Source organism: Xenopus tropicalis, chromosome 6 (assembly GCF_000004195.4).
Source record: "Xenopus tropicalis strain Nigerian chromosome 6, UCB_Xtro_10.0, whole genome shotgun sequence".
NCBI classification, from domain to species: Eukaryota; Metazoa; Chordata; class Amphibia; order Anura; family Pipidae; genus Xenopus; species Xenopus tropicalis.
In genome coordinates this window covers 5,255,926-5,269,250 of record NC_030682.2, presented here as the reverse complement: position 1 = coordinate 5,269,250, position 13,325 = coordinate 5,255,926, and the positions used below count along the sequence as shown (strand labels likewise).

The window sequence follows — 13,325 nt, the reverse complement described above, 5'->3', positions numbered from 1 at the left end:
CGGTAGGATTCAGGCATTTGGCAGATTACACGGAAACCTTTGAGGGACAGGAGACAAACCCACGGCTCATACAGCTGTTATACAGGGGGGGGGCTCCCGGGTATAAGTAACTAGTAGGGCCAGTGGGTTCCTGCTGCGGACTAACAGAGATATCCCAGATTATCCACTGACTCCCGTGTAATATCCGCATTTCCCTCTATATAAAGGGGCTTTGGTTCCATAATCAGCCCCCAAGCTGGTGGGGGGGTCCCATTCCTGCACCGTTTCTAGGTGTTATCGCCCTGAGGGGAGAGGCCAAAGGAAAGGCCCAAGTGCGCTTTACTGCAATGTAGGAAGTTTATCAGCCGTGGGAGGGAGAATGTGCTACAGCCCGGGATACACAGGGGAACAGTGTGTGAGAATCAGCGGGGCCTGAGCCAACACAGTCGGTTCCCTCGCACTGACACCCGGTCTGTGGCTCCGGCACCATTGTGCCCCGAAATGTATTAATGCCCGGCTGCTTTTTTTTTCCCCGCCGCTCCCCCTATCAAATCGCAAAGTCCCAGCTCTATAATCAGTGTGAGGGAGGGACAAGGGGTTTGGGGGGGGGGGGCACAGGGCAAAGACTTGAGAGGCACCGGTGTTACTAACAAATTCGTTCTCACATCACTAAATATCTTCCCCCTGCGATACTGCGACTGGGCAGGACACTGACCAACCTATGGCGAGCGTGTCTGTGTGGGGGGGGGGGAACAGTCTGTGGACTAAATAAGCAAATTACAGTGGAGTTTGTTAATTTCTTGGCAGCGAATATCGTACATTAATCTGAAAGCTATGGAGAAAGTCTAGAACAGACCAAGTTGTTACAATTCTTAGTGACTATATGGGTGGCTCTGAGAAGAGCCTTTGGGGTGTTCGGTTCTCTGTAGTTTGACTTGTCGTTCGGAGCGTTACTTGCCCTTGGCCGACTTGGAGCTCTCGGTTTTCTTGGGCAGCAGCACGGACTGGATGTTGGGCAGGACCCCGCCCTGAGCGATAGTCACCCCTCCGAGCAGTTTGTTCAGCTCCTCATCGTTGCGCACAGCGAGCTGCAGGTGCCTGGGGATGATGCGGGTCTTCTTGTTATCCCGGGCAGCGTTCCCGGCCAACTCCAGGATCTCAGCGGTCAGGTACTCGAGTACTGCGGCCAGATAGACCGGAGCTCCGGCTCCCACCCGCTGGGCATAATTGCCTTTCCTCAGCAAGCGGTGAACACGGCCAACTGGGAACTGCAGCCCAGCCCGGGATGAGCGGGTCTTGGCCTTAGCCCGAACCTTGCCGCCTTGTTTGCCTCTGCCGGACATGATCCCCAATACAACTCAACTACAAAGAAATAGAAGAAAGTAGCGTTCTTACTCCCAGTACTGGGTTTAGTAGGCAGCACAGGACACACCTCTCTTCTCTAATTGGGTGAATTCTGGTTCAGCCAATCATAGTTGGGGTTAGTTGCTCTAAGCGCATTCATCCTTTTTCTTTTTTGTCATGTAAGTTCGATTGCAGCCAATCACACAGACGCTTTCTGGAACACCAATCCGTAGCTGTAGATGGGAGGGTTTATGCCATGTGACACAAACCGACCAGTTACAGACGCAGGTTCCGAGTTCCCTTATTTGCAGGGGAGGGCTATAAAAGCAGCAGCAGCCCGGGAGAAGGAGGAAACAGTTTTCTCCTATATCGGAAAGCGTAAGGATAGTTGATCATGCCTGAACCCGCCAAGTCCGCTCCAGCCGCGAAGAAAGGCTCCAAGAATGCGGTGACCAAGACCCAGAAGAAAGATGGGAAGAAGCGCAGGAAGACAAGGAAGGAGAGTTACGCCATTTACGTGTACAAGGTGCTGAAGCAGGTGCACCCCGATACCGGCATCTCCTCCAAGGCCATGAGCATCATGAACTCCTTCGTCAAAGGAGACATATTGGATAAATGGGAAAAATGGCTAATTTTGTAGGCAATTATGAATAATATCTGGTGCTGGTTTCCCTTTGGGCTAAAAATTAACCCTATCTGTAAAAATGGCCCCTTTATTGGAGCTCCCTATAGATCCTCTCAGGTCCCTGTCTGGGTTTCACATGAGGGGTGGGCGTGTCCTAACGGTCCCTGCCAGAAGCACAGTAGGAGGGGGAGAGCCAATCACAGCCCTGCACTCACACAAGCACAGACAGGCTTCAGTTCCCTATCAGGTCAGCCTAGCTGCTGATTGGTTCCTACCCTACAGTGCAGGGTACGGAGGGCCGCCGGCTCCCCAGCTCATCCAGAGAATTCAGCCAGCAGGAAGTGGGACAGATGGGTGGGGTTTGGGGGGAATTTCTCAATAAATCAGTCAGAAACACAACTTTTTAAGCCCAATCCTTCTATATCTAGAGGAGTATAATTCCCTGGTACATTCATCATTTTTATAGGATATGTCTCCTTCAACGATGTGTTTGAGCGCATCGCAGGGGAAGCCTCCCGCCTGGCTCATTACAACAAGCGCTCCACCATCACCTCCCGGGAGATCCAGACCGCGGTCCGCCTGCTGCTGCCTGGGGAGCTGGCCAAGCACGCCGTGTCCGAGGGCACCAAGGCTGTCACCAAGTACACCAGCGCCAAGTAACTGCTGCCCCATCTCCTGCCCTACTCCCAGCAACACAAAGGCTCTTCTCAGAGCCACTCACATTATCTAAACACGGCTGTGTGACACATACGGGTAAATCTGAGTACTGATTCGCTCATAAACCCAAAGGCTCTTCTCAGAGCCACTCACCACCTCCCTATAAGATCTGTACCTAGATTTACTTATATCGTGATGTAACAACATTGTGACATGATAAACAATTTCATAGTGGGGGGTTTTGCTTTATATGAAAGCAGGCCAGATGGTTATTAGTAATTTCAGTGTTTGTCCGAATTCCCAGGGATGTATCGGCACAACTCGGGTGGGCGCACTTTAGATCCATAGAATGGTACAGATATTTATACCGGTAAACACTTGGGGAATATTTCTGTAGTGATCGATACAGTATCTAGGCCCAAACTCAAATGAGAGAGAATTGGTTACGTTATTACTGGATTCATTGTTGCAGTTCTGAACCTGCGATTTAAATCATGTGGCGGATTTATTTCTCCGTCCGATTACAGAGGTCACACAGGGAGATTTCTATAACCGGAGCGGTGTCTGACTGTGCGGATTGTTATGGGGGGAGCCTGGGGCACGGAGTTAGTGTGTGAAAAGGTGGCGAGAGGCAGATAATATACTGAGATCAGTGTGAGTGGGATTTTCTGGAAATTATTTCCTCACACACAATAAGGTACAATATAAACTTCCTTCCTCTCCTGCGGAACTTAATTTGATTCCTGTTTGCGCTGATATTTTGGCGGGCGATTTAAATCCAACAACCGATTTGCAGACATCAGTAAATCGCCCAAGGAGCTGACATTTAAATAAACCAATAACAAAGCTTCATTTTTGGCGGGAGGACAATGTCTTAATGTGTTTGGTGTATTTAGTAGTAACCAATAGAAATCCGTGACCACTAAATCGTCATTTTAGCCCCACCCATCATTTCAGGTCCCTCCCAGGTTCTGTCCATATGTATATAAGGGCCCGTTGGAGGGCTAATACTTTAGTTTACCTTGTACGGTGAATAGAGAGAGAGATGTCTGGACGCGGCAAAGGCGGGAAGGGTTTGGGGAAAGGAGGCGCCAAGCGGCACAGGAAGGTGCTGCGGGATAACATCCAGGGCATCACCATGCCCGCCATCCGCCGCCTGGCACGGAGAGGGGGAGTCAAGCGCATCTCTGGCCTCATCTATGAGGAGACTCGGGGGGTCCTCAAGGTTTTCCTGGAGAATGTCATCCGGGACGCCGTCACCTACACTGAGCACGCCAAGAGGAAGACCGTTACCGCCATGGATGTGGTGTACGCTCTCAAGCGCCAGGGCCGCACTCTCTATGGCTTCGGGGGCTGAATCTGCTCATAAACCGATATAAACCCAAAGGCTCTTCTCAGAGCCGCCCACTCACTCCCTAATAGCTGTACCTACCGATAGTGATTTGTATCTTTATTTTCTCCTTAGAAACTTCCTTCCCAGCAGTTATTGTTTATGGCCCTGCAGTGCAGTAATGCTAGCGGCTCCAACATAGCAGCAAGAAGATGAGCAAACACATAAAGCTAGAAACAATTTTTTATTAGATACATTAGAACAGGGGGCTCAAACTCAATTTACCTGGGGGCCGCAGGAGGCAAAGTCAGGATGAGGCTGGGCCGCATAAGGGATTTCACAAAAAATTGGCTTTCAAGGGAAAATGCAAGGCACGGCGGGCGGGAGCTGCTGATTGCGGAAATGACGTTATGCCATCATAACAGTTATTATGGGAAGACGTTCTGTGTGCACAATTAGCTCCTTAGCAGCTAACTGTTATGATGGCATAACTTCATTTCCGCAATCGGCAGCTCCCGCCCGCCGTGCCTTGCATTATCCCTTAAATCGCAATAAAAATCGTGATCCATTCATTGCTTTTGAGAAGGCGTTGGTGCGGGCCACAAAATATTGTACCAAGGGCCGCAAATGGCCCGCGGGCCGCGAGTTTGAGACCCCTGCATTAGAATACTGATCCTTTGTACGTCAGTATGTGTTTTTTATATAAAAATAAAATTATACAAATAAGCACTCACCCCAAATCCCCCCCTAACTGGCCTTCAGGCTGGGCCCCCTTAGCCCATAACAAGGTTACAGATATATAGAAACATTGGAGTAACAATCACCCCGCTATAGTTCCAGGGGTACCCAGGGCACAAATAAGCACTCACCCCAAATCCCCCCCTAACTGGCCTTCAGGCTGGGCCCCCTTAGCCCATAACAAGGTTACAGATATATAGAAACATTGGGGTAACAGTCACCCCGCTATAGTTCCAGGGGTACCCAGGGCACAAATAAGCACTCACCCCAAATCCCCCCTAACTGGCCTTCAGGCTGGGCCCCCTTAGCCCATAACAAGGTTACAGATATATAGAAACATTGGGGTAACAGTCACCCCGCTATAGTTCCAGGGGTACCCAGGGCACAAATAAGCACTCACCCCAAATACCCCCCTAACTGGCCTTCAGGCTGGGCCCCCTTAGCCCATAACAAGGTTACAGATATATAGAAACATTGGGGTAACAGTCACCCTGCTATAGTTCCAGGGGTACCCAGGGCACAAATAAGCACTCACCCCAAATACCCCCCTAACTGGCCTTCAGGCTGGGCCCCCTTAGCCCATAACAAGGTTACAGATATATAGAAACATTGGGGTAACAGTCACCCCGCTATAGTTCCAGGGGTACCCAGGGCACAAATAAGCACTCACCCCAAATCCCCCCCTAACTGGCCTTCAGGCTGGGCCCCCTTAGGAGAATCCCTTTGGGAACTCTATTTACTGTTTTACCCACTTTTTATGAGTTTTGATATGTTTTAGAAAATTGGCCTTTTTGTCAAAGGTTCTGCCACAATCGGGGCACGGGGGGGGGTGGCTGTTCTGGTGAATAAGATACAGAGTCTTTTGGGAGAATCGTTTGCCACATTCCGTACAGGCGAATGGCTTCTCCTCGTTGCAGATGACCTGGTGTTTGTAGAGGCCGCCCCTTCGAGAGAAGCATCTCCCGCACTGAGAGCAGCTAAATGGTTTCTCCCCTGTGTGAATTCGCTCATGTTCCACTAGGGAATGTTTGCGCAGGAAGGGTTTGCCGCACTCCCGGCACTGGAACGGTTTCTCCTCGCTGTGAATGATGAGGTGCTTGTTAAGGCCGCCCCTCCCATTGAAGGTTTTCCCACATTCAGGGCATGGAAACCATTTCTCTACAGTGCGGAGCAGCTGATGGGAACTATTGGCGCCGCTGTTGCGCTTCCCAGTTTCAGTACAAACGGGGGCTCTGAGCTGGTGCTGCTTCCAGCTGTGTCGGTTGATAAGCGAGTGGTTACACTGGTGAGACAGGAGGTCGCCACTCGCCGAAAAGCTCACTCCGCATTTATTACAGATAAAACTCAACACCTTCAGGCTGCTCGAGTCGCCATGTTTAGTGCCGGAGTCAGTCGGAGCTTTGTGCTGCCCCGGCAACGCTCCTCCAGCCGCCTCTAAGGGCTCATTGGCTCTGTATAGAGACGTTTTGGCTTCTGGGCCTGTTGGACTTTTGTGTTGTAACCAAAGTCTCGAGATGTCAGTGTCCCTGTGGCAGGTTTCTAGGTAACAAAGAGAATAAATGAAATAAAACAGGGATCATAAGGATAATCCAGTTCATAAAGGATAATACACTTGTTTCACATTTAGGTTCCCCTTTAGTTATATGATAGGGGGGCTGAGTATATAATACAAGCCTCTCACCCGCATTCTACTGCTTTATTTAGTAACATACAGCATTTTTTTAAAGGGGACATATTGTGTGAAAAACAATATTGTGCCAGTGAATTATACTCCTCTAGATATAGAAGGATTGTGCTTAAAGTTGTGTTTCTGACTGATTTATTGAGAAATTCCCCCAAACCCCACTAGCCCCGCCCATCTGTTCCACTTCCTGCTGCCTCCTTTCCCAGGCTGTGCAGGGGGGCGGCGGCACTGTAGGGTAGGAACCAATCAGCAGCTAGGCTGACCTGATAGGGAACTGAAGCCTGTGCTTGTGTGACTGCAGGGCTGTGATTGGCTCTCCCCCTCCTACTGAGCTTCTGGCAGGGACCGTTAGGACACGCCCACCCCTCATGTGAAACCCAGACAGGGACCTGAGAGGATCTATAGGGAGCTCCAATAAAGGGGCCATTGTTACAGATAGGGTTAATGTTTAGCCCAAAGGGAAACCAGCACCGGATATTATTCATAATTGCCTACAGGGTTAGGGGTTTCCCATTTATCCAATATGTCTCCTTTAACTGGGTGCCTGTTTACACAGCCAGTGGCAGTTGCACTGTGTAGCTCACTAATCACAAGCACAAGTGAGCAGTGGTGCATGGCTCTGGCCAGACTCTGGCTCCAGGGAAAGGAACAGACAGGTATAATGGGACTGAGGGCTGAAAAAATACTTTTATTCTATTCTGTAGTTTCTATAAAGGTTCTGTGAACCCATCACCTGTGCCCGGAACCTCCCTGCTCTGCTTATAACTAGAGAACTTGCCCTTAAGTATAACTTTCTTCTGTTGTCTCTCAGCACACGTAAGGGTTCTCTCTAAAGGGTTCGTTACACCAGAACATTAAATTGCTAGAAACCATGGTAATTAGAGATACCTGTTGATTTACTGGCAGGACCTTCAGGGCAGACTATCAGTAAGTATTAACTACGGCTCCACTTCTGCATTAAAAACAATTTCAGCTCTAATTAATGAATTTCATTTTAGTGCTGCTGGTCCTAACCCTGAAGATTGAGCCCTCTCCCTCTCTGTCCCTCTCACTCCCCCTCTGTCCCTCTCACTCCCTCTCTGTCCCTCTCACTCCCCCTCTGTCTGCCTCTCCCTCTCTGTCCCCCTCTGTCCCTCTCACTCCCCCTCTGTCCCTCTCCCTCTGTCCCTCTCACTCCCCCTCTCCCTCTCACTCCCCCTCTGTCCCTCTCACTCCCCCTCTGTCTGCCTCTCCCTCTCTGTCCCCCTCTGTCCCTCTCACTCCCTCTCTGTCCCTCTCACTCCCCCTCTGTCTGCCTCTCCCTCTCTGTCCCCCTCTGTCCCTCTCACTCCCCCTCTGTCCCTCTCCCTCTGTCCCTCTCACTCCCCCTCTCCCTCTCACTCCCCCTCTGTCCCTCTCACTCCCCCTCTGTCTGCCTCTCCCTCTCTGTCCCCCTCTGTCCCTCTCACTCCCCCTCTGTCCCTCTCACTCCCCCTCTCCCTCTCACTCCCCCTCTGTCCCTCTCACTCCCCCTCTCACTCCCCCTCTCACTCCCCCTCTCACTCCCCCTCTGTCCCTCTCACTCCCCCTCTGTCCCTCTCACTCCCCCTCTGTCCCTCTCACTCCCCCTCTCTCTCTCACTCCCCCTCTGTCCCTCTCACTCCCCCTCTGTCCCTCTCCCTCTATCTCTCACTCCCCTCTCTGTCTCACTCCCCCTCTGTCCCTCTCACTCCCCCTCTGTCCCTCTCACTCCCCCTCTGTCCCTCTCACTCCCCCTCTGTCCCTCTCACTCCCCCTCTGTCCCTCTCACTCCCCCTTTGTCCCTCTCCCCCTCACTCCCCTCTGTCCCTCTCACTCCCCCTTTGTCCCTCTCCCCCTCACTCCCCCTCTGTCTCTCTCCCCCTCACTCCCCCTCTGTCCCTCTCCCTCTCACTCCCCTCTGTCCCTCTCCCTCTCACTCCCCCTCTGTCCCTCTCACTCCCCCTCTGTCCCTCTCCCTCTCCCTCTGTCCCTCTCACTCCCCCTCTGTCCCTCTCTCTCTCCCCCTCTGTCCCTCTCTCTCTCCCCCTCTGTCCCTCTCTCTCTCCCCCTCTGTCCCTCTCACTCCCCCTCTGTCCCTCTCACTCCCCCTCTGTCCCTCTCCCCCTCTGTCCCTCTCCCTCTCTCTCTGTCCCTCTCCCTCTCTCTCTGTCCCTCTCCCTCTCACTCCCCCTCTGTCCCTCTCACTCCCCCTCTGTCCCTCTCCCCCTCTGTCCCTCTCCCTCTCTCTCTGTCCCTCTCCCTCTCACTCCCCCTCTGTCCCTCTCACTCCCCCTCTGTCTCTCTCCCTCTCCCTCTCACTCCCCCTCTGTCCCTCTCCCCCTCTGTCCCTCTCACTCCCCCTCTGTCCCTCTCCCCCTCTCACTCCCCCTCTGTCTCTCTCCCTCTCCCTCTCACTCCCCCTCTGTCCCTCTCACTCCCCCTCTGTCCCTCTCCCCCTCTGTCCCTCTCCCTCTCACTCCCCCTCTGTCCCTCTCCCCCTCTGTCCCTCTCACTCCCCCTGTCTCTCTCCCTCTCCCTCTGTCCCACTCCCCCTCTGTCCCTCTCCCCCTCTGTCCCTCTCACTCCCCCTCTGTCCCTCTCCCTCTGTCCCTCTCCCTCTGTCCCTCTCACTCCCCCTCTGTCTCTCTCCCTCTCCCTCTCACTCCCCCTCTGTCCCTCTCTCTCTCACTCCCCCTCTCCCTCTCACTCCCCCTCTGTCCCTCTCCCCCTCTCATTCCCCCTCTCCCTCCCCCTCTGTCCCTCTCACTCCCCCTGTCTCTCTCCCTCTGTCCCTCTCACTCCCCCTCTGTCCCTCTCTCTCTCTCACTCCCCCTCTGTTCCTCTCCCTCCCCCTCTGTCCCTCTCCCTCCCCCTCTCTCTCCCCCTATGTCCCTCTCCCTCCCCCTCTGTCCCTCTCACTCCCCCTCTGTTCCTCTCCCTCCCCCTCTGTCCCTCTCACTCCCCCTCTGTCCCTCTCCCTCCCCCTCTCTCTCCCCCTATGTCCCTCTCACTCCCCCTCTGTCCGTCTCACCAGCAGAGCTATTTGTAGTACCAGATGGAGTCCCTGGCTACTTACCCCCATAATTAAATGCTGAGCTTTCTAATGGGTTTAGATCTTCACATTCCAGTTCTTCCTTCTTGACTTTTAATAATTCCAACTCCATTTAACCTGCCAAAATGAAACAGACATTTAACATTGAATCCATTATCCTTGCGGCTCTGAGCCAATCACAGCTCTGTCTCATACAGGGAAGTACAAACTGCTGGAGAAAGTGCCGAGTGCCCCTGGCAGGGAGCGGCATGAAGTAGATAAAGTGGAAATCTGCTTCTCACATGATACGTCCCCTCATTACATAGTGTTTGTTTAATTATTAACTTGCTGGAACCCCCCAGGTGTTATGCGCTGGAAACTGGTACAAAACAGGGATACACCACACTTTAACGCCTTTCTACCATAGAGATGCAGTAATAGAGGATGAGTAGCCCACTCCCATTCAACAACCCCTGGTACATAGTACACCCCCCCCCCCCCCCGAGTGGTGCCCCCAAATTAACAGTGAAGTGTCCTTCTTAATCAGTTCACAGACCAGCAGGGCAGAGTTCCCCTTTAAACACACCCAAGGGATAACAGTAGCTGAGAATAACCTTGCAGACTAAACAGCTCTCCTGGGGGATGGGATCCTACTGGCCGTTGGAAGGAGTTTTCCTACCACACGAGGGCAGATTCCAGGGAAGTCTCGCTACAGCCAGGGAGCCCCCAAAGGGTCTCAGGAGAAAATTCCCCTTGCCGGGAGCTGCACTGGCATCTTAAAGGGGTTGGGTTAACTTTTAGTATGGCATTGATATTCTGAGACAATTTGCAATTGGTTTTCATTTTTTATCGTTTGTGGTTCTTTAATTATTTTTCCATTTGTTCAGAAGCTCTCCAGTTTGGCATTTTAGCTATCTGGTTGCTAGGGTCCAATTACCTTAGCAACCAGGGACTTGCTAAGGTGGAGCTGCGATGAGAGACTGGTATATGAAAACGAGAGGGCCTGAATTGAAAGATAAGTAAAAAAAAGTATCCATCAGGAGCAATAGTTTTTTGGCTGCCGGGGTCAGTGACCCCCATTTGAAAGCTGGAAAGAGTCTGAATAAGGCAAATAATTCAAAAACTGTACAAAATAAATAATGAAGAACAATTGAAAAATCCCTTGATTCAGCCCCTATTGGAACAAGAGCACCGTCTCTACCCAGGGCAACAGAAATTTGGAAAAAACCTACCAGACCCCTTGGGGGCCTCCCAGTGGGGGGCTTTTTGCTTGTGTAGGGACTCATAGGGTTAAGTGCCCTATGGCTTAATATCCCTACTTTCTGATATCTGTACTGTTATAGGGCAGAGCCCTCTGTACTCAGGTTACAGCTGAGACACTATCCCTCATAGGTTTAGCCCAGGTTGACCACTCCCCTTGGCAGACTATATAGTGTCTTGCACAAGGAAGTGTTCTGGGCAGAGCTGCAATTGAGCCTGGACCAAAACATAGACCCAGAAGCCATTTGTGCCCTAGGGGACCTCATACCCTAGTGATAAGTCGGGGACAGGGCCCCGTGAATGAGAATTAGCCAGCACAGTCAGTTTATGTAATAGCGCCCTCTAGGAGTGGTGAGCATAGATAGCTTATTTAGTAAGGGCAGCACTAGCCCCATCAAAGGAGACTGTAAGGGTTTAGTCCAACCCAGGCTCTGTATGCCTTGCTGTAGGGACCACAGTTAAAGGGGACATATTGGATAAATGGGAAAACCCCTAACCCTGTAGGCAATTATGAATAATATCCGGTGCTGGTTTCCCTTTGGGCTAAACATTAACCCTATCTGTAACAATGGCCCCTTTATTGGAGCTCCCTATAGATCCTCTCAGGTCCCTGTCTGGGTTTCACATGAGGGGTGGGCGTGTCCTAACGGTCCCTGCCAGAAGCACAGTAGGAGGGGGAGAGCCAATCACAGCCCTGCACTCACACAAGCACAGACAGGCTTCAGTTCCCTATCAGGTCAGCCTAGCTGCTGATTGGTTCCTATCCTACAGTGTCGCCCCCCCCCTGCACAGCCTGGGAAAGGAGGCAGCAGGAAGTGGAACAGATGGGCGGGGCTAGTGGGGTTTGGGGGAATTTCTCAATAAATCAGTCAGAAACACAACTTTAAGCACAATCCTTCTATATCTAGAGGAGTATAATTCATTGGTACATTGTTATTTTTTATAGGATGTGTCTCCTTTAAGACGCAGGATTCAGGCAGTTCCTCACCCTGAACCATAGTTGGCTGGAGGGGATCCGTTCCTGGTATACAGCTAATACTCTGCATATCCTCCAAGTGGGCTATACTGTTTCCTTAAGTGTCACATCTGCTGTATTCCATTGTGACCAATTCCTATACTGCTGTGTCTGTGAGTATATACCCTGTTGCACTATTCTGTATGTGCCTTGTCCAATAAATCTGCATATAGTTCATCTGCAAGAGCTCCTGGCGTCCTATCACTTTGATCTATTGCACAACACCAGTGTGAGTTGTAGTTTAACAACACCATAAAGCCCCTGACATAGCTCCCATATAGCGGAGGCCCATCCTGGGAAAGGGGGTTGCTGTAACACGTGCTCTAAGTGTCCAACTAGCCTGGTATATTACCCCTAAAAAGCCAGTCAAGTGTTACACTTGCTAAAATGGAAATTATAGGAAAATAATCAAGGTGTTTGAATGTATCCAGTTTATACACACGTGTGACCGATTCAGGCAAGTTATTGGCTATATCGCTATATATTAGAAGGGAAACAGATCGCTGGAAATGCAGGGTCATGTCTAATAAATACATGTTACAGGGCTGCTGTTAAATTCAACTGCAATCGGCGCAGACTTTCAGCTGGCTTTTCTAGTGATCTTGTAACCTTCCTATATCAGGCATATTCAACCTCCAGCTGTTGTACTACAACTCCCACAATCCCCTGCCGGTAAGAAAACCCACAAAACCCTGAGCCTCCCTGTAGCTGCCCAATGGGAAAGCTCTGTGCCAGTATAAAAGCCACACAGAAGGGCACCTAGGGCCCTGCAATGATTTGGGGGCAGCGGGGCAAAGAGAGAGAAAGACAAACTGTACCTCTGGCCGCAGTCCCGCTCACAGGAAGTAACGAACTGTGCATTAGAATACAAGGCAGGAAGGAAACCGGGAAACGCATTTGTTCCCATAGAAAATAGTGACACCTAGTGGTGAAAGGTAAAATCTAACACTCTCACTACGATAGTGACATCTAGTGGCTGAACATTAAAACAGCAGACCAGGGCCAGGGCTTACAGTATAGGCGCTATAGAATAATGTGTTCCCTTGTGAGAGGGAGAATATATTCAGTAATCCCCTGTCCCTACATGGCAATGGGAAAGAGAGCAGCCCTGGAATAGGAAGCACAGAGAATAGAGAACTCTGCTCCTGGGTAAATACAGGGAAGATTGGATAATGCCAATGGTGCTCAGAATGTAAACATATATGCGCTGGCACTCTGTATCCAAAGCAGAAGCACCACAAAGAGGAAAATGATTTCAGATCTCTGCAAAATAATTTGTTCCAGAGCAGGCGAAGCACCAAGGAGAGTAATATGGTGAGAGCCAGGGCCAAACTGGGGTTCTGCAGGGCCAACCAGGACTGCCATGCCAGGCATCCCAAGCTCCTCCAATGCTGCCCCCCCCCCCTCAACTTTACAGCACTGGAGGAGATGGGGGGGGGGGGGGTGCATTGCTAGTGTAGAGAGCGCAATTGCAATTACTGAATTTACGTTTTAAAAACTCGAAATTCAGCTCCTAAAGTTACCAGGAGTGGCTTTTTGCCAGCCCTAGCAACATCGGGGGTGCTGCTGCCTGAGGCGATTTTTTTCTACTCACCTCATTGTAGCAGCACTCCTGACGTCAGGGCCCCCTGCCCAACCCCCCCCCCCCCCCCCCCCCCAAGT

The 13,325-nt window shown here is 51.2% G+C and overlaps 2 protein-coding genes across 2 annotated transcripts; both read right to left on the bottom strand.

The window, feature by feature from the left end:
- Positions 1-905: 905 nt before the first annotated feature.
- Positions 906-1,363, bottom strand: LOC101732059 (histone H2A type 1). The gene has a single exon (XM_004919052.4). The coding sequence runs from the start codon at positions 1,320-1,322 to the stop codon at positions 930-932; it is 393 nt and encodes a 130-aa protein (XP_004919109.1). The 5' UTR covers positions 1,323-1,363; the 3' UTR covers positions 906-929.
- Positions 1,364-5,270: 3,907 nt separating this feature from the next.
- LOC101731994 (gastrula zinc finger protein XlCGF8.2DB) lies at positions 5,271-12,570 on the bottom strand. Its single transcript, XM_004919051.4, has 3 exons — positions 12,482-12,570; positions 9,434-9,526; positions 5,271-6,212 (listed from the first exon to the last, which is right to left on the bottom strand). The coding sequence occupies exons 2-3, from the start codon at positions 9,519-9,521 to the stop codon at positions 5,410-5,412; spliced, it is 891 nt and encodes a 296-aa protein (XP_004919108.1). The 5' UTR covers positions 9,522-9,526; positions 12,482-12,570; the 3' UTR covers positions 5,271-5,409.
- Between the last annotated feature and the right edge of the window lie 755 nt (positions 12,571-13,325).